At 37.3% G+C, this 10,036-nt stretch overlaps 1 protein-coding gene across 2 annotated transcripts; it reads right to left on the bottom strand.

Moving 5' to 3' along the window:
• Positions 1–7,314: 7,314 nt before the first annotated feature.
• On the bottom strand, positions 7,315–10,036 carry LOC107741540 (regulator of G-protein signaling 21-like). Of its 2 annotated transcripts, none has more exons than XM_016554293.1 (5): positions 9,888–10,036; positions 9,703–9,762; positions 9,528–9,592; positions 9,226–9,392; positions 7,315–8,199 (listed from the first exon to the last, which is right to left on the bottom strand). In XM_016554293.1, exons 1-5 carry the CDS (start codon positions 9,962–9,964, stop codon positions 8,011–8,013), a joined length of 558 nt encoding a protein of 185 aa, XP_016409779.1. In that variant the 5' UTR covers positions 9,965–10,036; the 3' UTR covers positions 7,315–8,010. The 2 variants fall into 2 exon arrangements, with proteins under 2 accessions (XP_016409779.1, XP_016409780.1); XM_016554294.1 differs by having other exon boundaries at positions 9,528–9,589.

Raw genomic sequence — 10,036 nt, 5'->3', positions numbered from 1 at the left:
CATCCACACTTATATACGTTACATTGTAAGTTATCAGACACTCAGACAAGTTCTGAGAAAAGGTCTGGAATAATTTGTTTGTAGATGTCATTTAGTTTTATGTTTGGTTATCTAAAGCAGTGAAATTTATGTATGTGCTTTTTGGTGGCAAATGCATATTGCATAATGACATATATATATATATATATATATATATATATATATATATATACATAATATGTATGTATATGTATATGTGTCTATATATATTTATATATAGATATAGATAAAGATATATAGGTGTGTGTGTGTGTGTGTGTGTATCATAATTCCCTTTCCCCATAACTTCCATTTGTTTTATTAATTCATTTTGATGATTGTTTTTATTACAAAACGTGCAAAGTAGTAAAAAGAAAGAATAGGAACATGTGTGCGTTTCGAGATGAACAATATGTCACGTCTGTCACGTCTGTAACTTGAGGATGTTAACGCAATATCCGTCTCAGACAAAAAGTAATAAACAAACTGGTTTGTACCCAACCAGCATTCCACATGCTTCTATTTGTGGAAACCAAAGGAATGCTTTATTTGTAGAAACTCGTTTCTAAAAAAAGCTCACAAGTTTGTGTTATTGCTGGGTTTTAATTACTTTGGATGTGTAAAACCCAGCGATAATTGCAAGTATATATATATATGGCACTTGCAATCTGTGCCATTTTTGCTTCTGACTGTAAGCATCAGGCTACTAGATGATAACGAAAAATGCATTTCCTGAAGAAAAAGAGCAGTAGATCACATTTCATGTGTTTCAAGGGCCTCGCCAATAAACATACAGTGCTGTGGTGGAAGAGTAAACATCTGTGACAAGATAAACTTGTGTGTTGAAACCTTGACTTTAAAGTGCTAAATTAGATCAACATTTTCGTAGCTGACAGAATAGCCGTTTTTAGCCATCCTTGAACACAAGTGTTTGTGTTCTCTGTAAGAGTGGAGCTTAATGCATTAGTGTTTGCCAAAAACATCCTTCATCACTGGTTTAGTAGAACGGCTGCACAGTAACTATTTGCATGACAAACTGCATGACTAGATGAGAAATGCGAACTCATTTCTGATGCAGCTTAAATGTCAGGTTTAAAAGGGTGCAACCACATCCCACAAGTGCATTTCTCATCTCAGGTGGCAAATTTGTGATATTGAGCATGTGAGCTTTGTGCAGATCAGATTTTCTTTGCTTGCAAGTACAAGATCTGTAAAACTTGGATAACGTGTGTGTGTGTGTGTGTGTGTGTGTGTGTGTGTGTGTTTATATGCGTTCCATATTTATACGTTTATATGTACATATGTGTTACACATATGTATATATATAGTATATTTAAAAATAATAAATACATATTGATATAATTATAGTATATAATTACAATAATTATATAATTATGAAAATATTTATTCATGAATGTATAAAATATTTATATTTTATACTTTTTTCATATATAAAGGTGGTATCGGCATAAAAAATAAAATAAATGACACATAAAATGTTCAATATACATTTTTATGATAGTTATATATAATAGTATTTACAGTATATGGTTATATGCAATTTTCCTTTATGATATAGTTGCATATATTGTTGTGTGTTTGTGTGTGTGTGTGTGTATACGTCACACACATACAGTATCTCACAGAAGTCAGTACACCCCTCACATTTTTGTAAATGTTTTATTATATCTTTTCATGTGACAACACTGAAGAAATGACACTTTGCTACAATGTAAAGTAGTGAGTGTACAGCTTGTATAACAGTGTAAATTTGCTGTCCCCTCAAAGTAACTCAACACACAGCCATTAATGTCTAAACCGCTGGCCACAAAAGTGAGTACACCCCTAAGTGAAAATGTCCAAATTGGGCCCAAAGTGTCAATATTTTGTGTGGCCACCATTATTTTCCTGCACTGCCTTAACCCTCTTGGGCATTTAGTTCGCCAGAGCTTCACAGGTTGCCACTGGAGTCCTCTTCCACTCCTCCATGACGACATCATGGAGCTGGTGGATGTTAGGGTTTAGGTCTGGAGACATGCTTGGCCAATCCATCACCTTTACCCTCAGCTTCTTTAGCAAGGCAGTGGTCGTCTTGGAGGTGTGTTTGGGGTCGTTATCATGTTGGAATACTGCCCTGCGGCCCAGTCTCCGAAGGGAGGGGATCATGCTCTGCTTCAGTATGTCACAGTACATGTTGGCATTCATGGTTCCCTCAATGAACTGTAGCTCCCCAGTGCCGGCAGCACTCATGCAGCCCCAGACCATGACACTCCCACCACCATGCTTGACTGTAGGCAAGACACACTTGTCTTTGTACTCCTCACCTGGTTGCCGCCACACACGCTTGACACCATCTGAACCAAATAAGTTTATCTTGGTCTCATCAGACCACAGGACATGGTTCCAGTAATCCATGTCCTTAGTCTGCTTGTCTTCAGCAAACTGTTTGCGGGCTTTCTTGTGCATCATCTTTAGAAGAGGCTTCCTTCTGGGACGACAGCCATGCAGACCAATTTGATGCAGTGTGCGGCGTATGGTCTGGCACTGACAGGCTGACCCCCCACCCCTTCAACCTCTGCAGCAATGCTGGCAGCACTCATACGTCTATTTCCCAAACACAACCTCTGGATATGACGCTGAGCACGTGCACTCAACTTCTTTGGTCGACCATGGCGAGGCCTGTTCTGAGTGGAACCTGTCCTGTTAAACCGCTGTATGGTCTTGGCCACCGTGCTGCAGCTCAGTTTCAGGGTCTTGGCAATCTTCTTATAGCCTACGCCATCTTTATGTAGAGCAACAATTCTTTTTTTCAGATCCTCAGAGAGTTCTTTGCCATGAGGTGCCATGTTGAACTTCCAGTGAGCAGTATGAGAGAGTGAGAGCGATAACACCAAATTAAACACTCCTGCTCCCCATTCACACCTGAGACATGACACTGGGGAGAGAAAATGGCTAATTGGGCCCAATTTGGACATTTTCACTTAGGGGTGTACTCACTTTTGTGGCCAGCGGTTTAGACATTAATGGCTGTGTGTTGAGTTATTTTGAGGAGACAGCAAATTTACACTGTTATACAAGCTGTACACTCACTACTTTACATTGTAGCAAAGTGTAATTTCTTCAGTGTTGTCGCATGAAAAGTTATAATAAAATATTTTAAAAAATGTGAGGGGTGTACTCACTTCTGTGAGATACTGTATATATCACCCACAACAAATACAAATTTCAATATAAATTTTTTATAGCCTGAAATGTAATATAAAAATGTAAAAAGTATGTGTGTATTATATAAATTGTAAAAAATAATGTAATTGTAGATATATAATATATAGATATGTAATATTGTGTGCATGTTTTTTTTTTAAATACAAATTTCAGTATAAATGTGTATGATCTAAAATTTATTATAAAAATATAAAAAAGGTGTGTGACTATATACTATATAGTATAAAAACATCTACACAAATTTACATTATACACACACACACACACATTATATGATAATGTAATACAATATATTTTTATATATATTATATATTTTTCCATGTTATATATCTTATCTTCAAAACCTCATGCATTTGTCTTAGAACACAGATGGGGAAAAAAAATTCTGAAGCTTTTCAGTAATGAAATATGCATTTGTCATAGTCATAATACACTGTGTAATTCACCTGATCCTATTCAGTTTGAACATGAAATACTGGTTGTGAGCCATAGGTGCTAGAAAGAGAACACATCCCTGAACAGCACAAATAGAGCGGTTTGTTTCTGTCACCAGTGTGGCATCAGAACTATGCATGTTTCCATTTATTTAGTCAATGAGATGCAAATATAGATATGTGTACGGGATTAGCGCCAAGGCCTTATACAGTGCTAAAGAGGATATGGAAAAGAGCTCGATTTGCATAGACATGGAACTATTTAAAATGGACAAAGTTGAAGTTTCCATGCACTTACAGAAGTGATACAGTAACAAAGAACTGAATTTCTGACATTTTACAGAAAACTTTTTTTTTTGCGATATGGTTGCTAAGGTTGTTGCTAGGTCATCGCTTTCAAAAGAATCCAGCTTCAATGGTATCTTTCCACATTTTCTACATCTTTGCATGAATAATATCTTTTTGCAACACAATGAGCTTTTTTGACCACTTCCTATTTGTTATGTCATACTGTCATTGTAAAGATGAATATCTGCTGTTCAGGCAGGTTTTTTAGTAAACCTCAGCCAATCAGAAGATAAGCGTTTTGGGGAAAAAGACATGCTAGGAGGCCTACCGAATGGACTTGCTGCGACTGCTCCATATAAAGTCCATTTCCATTAATCGTCCAGCTTTGCAGATGTCAGACTCAGTGTTTTTAAAAGACTTATCATCTGTTATGGTATTCAGACTGTAAATATCAGTGAGCTTCTTAAGTGGTTCACAGCGAGATTGTTGCCAAGTTTCCGTTCGAATAGAGGATAGTCCAAAAGCTTTACGCACAAGGTATTTCCCAGCAATGACACATGTGCTGTACTCATGGGGGACTCCAAACGTACCTTAGCTTGAAAACAAGAGCACTGTCTTTTGGTGAGGGTGCACAATGTTTTGACATAAAAGAGGCAGCTTGTTTGGTGAACTTGAAATAACCTTCATGCTTTATAAATGTGTGTGAGAGAGAAGTTAAAGACAAGAAGTAAAAGTACAAAAGTTGACCTGTCCAGTTTGTTCTACTGAATTGTAGTCATGTCTGTGATTAGCATTGCTTGAACAGACTATAATGTTATGTTCTACAACATAAATTAGATGCAAAACTGCTGTGTGTTTTGTAAACACAAGATGCTAACAAGCCAATAAACTACTATTTGCGAATTGAAAGCAATAAATCAACTGTGTTCTAGCATATCCAACTTGCTAGCTAATAGGTTAACCTCTGGACGCCTTCTGACCAGGTTTGTAGCAGTTTTCACCTCTCACAAAGCTCTTTTGGTTGCCTTTGAACAACTTTTTATGCTAGTTATTAGCTTTGTTCCCAAATTTAGCAAAGTACAAACGTTCAACTGTCCAGTTTGTCCTAAAACACAACTTTTTTTGATATGTCTGTGATTAGCATTACTTGACCAAACTTTCGTGTTATGTTCTACTACATAAATTACACACAAAACCACTGTGTCCTACGTAAACGTAAGATGCTAGCAGGCTAACAATCTAATATTCATGAATTGAAAGGAATAAATCGACCACTCTCCAGCATGTCCAACTTGCTAGCCAAAAGGTGAATGTCTGGAAGTCTTCTGACCAGGTTTGTAGTGGTTATCACCCCTTGTAAACCTCCTTTGGTCATCTTTGAACAAAGTTTTATGCTAGCTGTTAGCTCAGTTCAATAGCGTAGCAAAGTACAAACCTTCAGATATCCATGATAGTTCTAAAACACGATTAACATTTTTTAGTCATGTCTGTTTATGTTGTACAACATAAATTACACACAAAACTGCTGTGTGCTTTGTAAATACAAGATGCTAACAGGCTAAGATGCTACTATTCACAAATTGAAAGCAATAAAGCATCCATGTTCTAGCATGTCCAACTTGCTAGCTAAGTTCGTCTCTGGAATCTTCTGACCAGGTCTGTAGTGGTTTCGACCCCTTGCAAAACTCTTTTGGTCATCTTTGAACAAAGATGTATGCTAGCTATTATTAGCTCTGTTCAAAAACATAGCAAAGTACAGCGTTCAGCTGTCCAGTTTGCCCTAAAACACAATTAACATTTTTTTTTTATTAATGTCCGTTATTTGCGTTGTTCGAACAGACATTCATGTTATCAACATAATTTACATACAGAACCACTGTGTGCTTTGCAAACGCATGATATTAGCATGCTAACAATCTAATATGCATAAATTTGAAAACAAATCAACCATGTTTTAGTATGTCTAACTTAGCTAACACGTTAATCTTTGGAAGTCTTCTGACCGGGTTTGTAGTGGTTTTTACCTCTTGGGTTAAGATTAGGGTTAGGGTTAACACTCTTGGTCGCCTTTGAACAGTAGTTTTATGTTAGCTATTAGCTCCTTTCAAAAACCTAGCAAAGGTACAGCTGTCGCGTTTGTCTTAAATCAGAATTAACATTTTTTAGTTATGTCTGTGATTAGCATTGCTAGAACAGACATTTATGTTAACGTTCTACATAAATTGCATACAAAACCGCCATGTGCTTTGTAAACACAAGATGCTAACTGTCTAACAAGCTACTATTCAAGAATTCAACACAAAAAACCAGCCCTGCTGTACTAGCATATCCAAATCTCTGGGAAATTTTGGCGAATTAGCATTCCAGATTGGCTATAAATTGACGTCATGACTGAATGGCTCTATATTTAAAGCTTTGAAAATTCATTACAAACTAAATTAGGCATTAGCGTTCTACTCAAGAAACCATGAAACAAATGCCTAAAGATTTAAGTCCCTAATAGGAGTCAGTTATTTCCGGTCACAGTTCTGCTTTGTTACCCATGTGCCCTTGACCAACGCATTCAAGTTTCTCCAGCGGAACAGTCCCTGCAATTAGTGTAAATGGCAAGTCTCACAGAGGAAGGCTTGCGTCATAAACTAGGTTAGCAACATTAGACATGCAATAGCAGAAATGTGCGAGTTGCAAGATCTCATGACTTTTTAGCAGCCGCTGCAATGCACACTTCTCTGGCACTTATGAAGTCTTTCTTTCTTAATTCCCTGTTCTGTGGGAACTGAAACTCATCTGTTCCTGTTTCAAAGGTAATTGTTTCACTATGTAGTCATGGGACCTGTCGGCCAAAGGGTTAGAAAAGAATAATTCCTATATTAATCAAATGAGTTGACAGTAGCTGGAAAGTTAACATTTAATGGTGTATTTGGTGTTTTATACAGTATTGGTAGTGGCTGTACTATCTTGTTTTCCAGTGAAAGCAACATCCTTCAAACAAGATAAATTAACCTGAGATGCAAAACTGCGCAAGATAAGACATTTCAGTGGGTATACACAATATATTGACACCATATTGGATATTTTTTGTTTTATCTGTATTGGACGATATTGGGTGTTCGTTTTTCCATAAGATTTAGATATCAAAAACTTAAGGAAAAGTGGAGGTTTTTGGCAAAGGTTTAACATTTTAACGTGTTTGAACTTTTTATGGAAATAATATCGGACATTTATCGGTTATCGGCTAGAATAGGAAAATCATTAATCGTCTGATCTTCTTGGCAAAAATATTTTTGAATGTTATATATGAAGCAAACCAAAGACAAAAAGGAAAACAGACTCAAAAGTTCAACAGTGTCTAATCTTTATTTTATTGTCCTAAAAAATAACAGTGGACAGAACAAAAGTCAACATCCAACCAGTGGCTGTGGCTAATAAATAAAAAACATCATTATTTAAATTAAACTTTATAACATTACAAGTAATGCCTACAATTTTTGTGTGTAGCACACATGCTGCAACTGTTCTTATATTATATCTATTTTTATTTATTTTTTATTTAATTTAACTTGACCTCTCAAGTAGGTAAGGTTTCTTTAATGCTATACATCTGTGTGGCAATAAGGCACCGATGTTGAAATAAGATATGTCAGGTTCCTCTCACAAAAGTGTCCAAACCAACTCGTTTTCGTTACTAAAGTCATTGTAGGACATGCTAAAGCAGTTCTTAAAGATCCTCTGGAAGTGCCAGGAAAAGAAAATAGTGTTGTGCCCAGACTGTAGCATCAGAAACCACCGGAAGGGCTTGAAGGAGCTGGGTCCTTATCTACACAGGAAGCACCCTCAGTTAAGAAGCACTCATGGCGCTTCAGTAACATGTTGGACTTTGATATCAATGGCACGTTCCCAACCATTGCTCCATATTGTCTCCTTCCACTCTCAGAGGTCTTTTGAGGTCTGATCCACATGGCGGGGGCGCAAGCTTTGGGGTTCTGGTCCTGCACACAAGACCAGACCGTTCCAGTTTTAGCTTTGGTGTGATGTATCCATAGAGTCATCTTTGAGCATTGTCTGTAGCGAGGGACTCAAGAAGGGTCTTGTACATCTCAGACCTTAGAAACCTGGGGTAAGAGTCGCGTTCCATCAGTCCATAAACGATCTTTTGAGCCTCATCGAAACACTGCGGCGTCGGACTGTTCACTTTCCTCTTGATTTCCTCCCGTGTGTGGTAGTCGATGTTTATCTGCGATGCAAATGAGTGCCATTGACGTACTGTCCATTTAATGAGAAACTACTCAACATTAAGGTGTTCAGAAGCCATAGTTTGTGCTGTGAAGATGCTGAAGTCATAAGATATTGCTGCCGAATATACATATATAGCCAATATAAATACATTTATAATAAATGATTAATTATTATTTTTTATATATTATATTATATTACTCCTGTATATACATATAAATCTAATACAAATGTACTTATTTCCAATTGATATACCCGTGTGTGGTAGTCGATGTTTATCTGCGATGCAAATGAGTGCCATTGACGTACTGTCCATTTAATGAGAAACTACTCAACATTAAGGTGTTCAGAAGCCATAGTTTGTGCTGTGAAGAGGCCAGTATCAGATCATATTTTGCTAATTCCTTTATTTCACAATCAAACGTTATTCCTCCATTTATATATTTGTTTTATATCTGCCGTGGCTATTTCCAGGGGTCAGGCTCCTCTGCTGGGGGCCCCTGACAGTTAGTGGCCCCACGAAAATGGCACTAGTGGCCCTGTAATCTGTCCAAGTTAAGTTTGAACCAATCAGCTGTAAACTCAGTTCTACTGTGGACTTCAGCAAATTATTTATAATAAATATTTTAACAATTTATCATTTTATATTAAATTGTATTGCTACTAAATATATATATAAAGCCAATATAAATGTATTTATAATGAATAATTAATTATTATTTTAATTACATTACATTACTCCTGTATATACATGCAAATCCATTACAAATATACTTATTTTCAATTATCATATTATTTATAATAATTAAATATTTTTATATTATATTATATTGCTACTGTGTATATATATGGTTAGATGATGTAGCGTTATTGAACAGAAACTATCTTAAGTTATTTAAATAGAAAACGTACACTATTCTTGTCGTACAAATGGAGAAAATAAAAGCTTATCAAGACACAGCAGACACTTCTAGCGTAGCCTCATTGATTTGTATAGCGACAGGGTGTCATGTGGTGTGTCCTGTACCTCTTTCGGAGATTCTGCTTCGACGAATTGCTCGAAGATTTTCCTCGCCTTCGAGCTCATCTTATAGGACGACGTTATCTTCTTGTAGTCCTCGCACGTCAACCAGAATTCGATGTTCTCGTCGCTGAACTCCGATTTCAGAAAGGTGCGGAATGTGGCCAGGCCATCTGGAGGGAAGCGAATGCGGGTGCGCGTCAAAACACACGGCACGAATGTAAACCAGCACCTTTTTAATTTACTCATGTTTTAGTCTTCTCTGGCCTCAGCAAACCAATGCCAAAAATAGCTTCGAAAAGACTTACATTTGGAACCGAGGAGTCGCTCCAGAGACTGGGACCATTGTTGGGTGTCTTCTAAAGTTAGCCTGCTGAGATCAGACGGGTTTGATTAGTTGACCGTAACTGGATTAGAAGCAATAACTCTTGTTTGAACTATTTTGGACCTGGTGCCCTTATATGTGTGTCGCTTTTTCCTTACCTCTCAGGAGCAGATGAACTGGTGAACACACACTTTAGTCGGCACATGAGGTTCTTTCCTCTACGGAGAGAAAGTCAGCTTTTTTTACGCTTCACACATGCAGACCTATGCTAAAGCATGCTGGGACTCACAATAGATTCCCTTGTGCTGATAGTTGAGTGCAAATGCCTGAAGATCACACTTACAAGGTCTTGTTTCTCGTGCAGTCGTCTCTGTCCATGTTGAGATGTGTTGGGAGAGGTTGTGGGATTAGGCCAGGCATGGTAGAGCGAGGGCTTATTGCTCAGGAATCCACAGCCGTGCGCTCCTGCTAGTGATCATGCTGTACTTGGTG

Source organism: Sinocyclocheilus rhinocerous, unplaced genomic scaffold (assembly GCF_001515625.1).
Source record: "Sinocyclocheilus rhinocerous isolate Xijiao unplaced genomic scaffold, SAMN03320098_v1.1 scaffold556, whole genome shotgun sequence".
NCBI lineage: Eukaryota > Metazoa > Chordata > Actinopteri > Cypriniformes > Cyprinidae > Sinocyclocheilus > Sinocyclocheilus rhinocerous.
The sequence above is the reverse complement of the archived record's forward strand: the minus strand, read 5'-3'. Positions and strand labels throughout refer to the sequence as shown.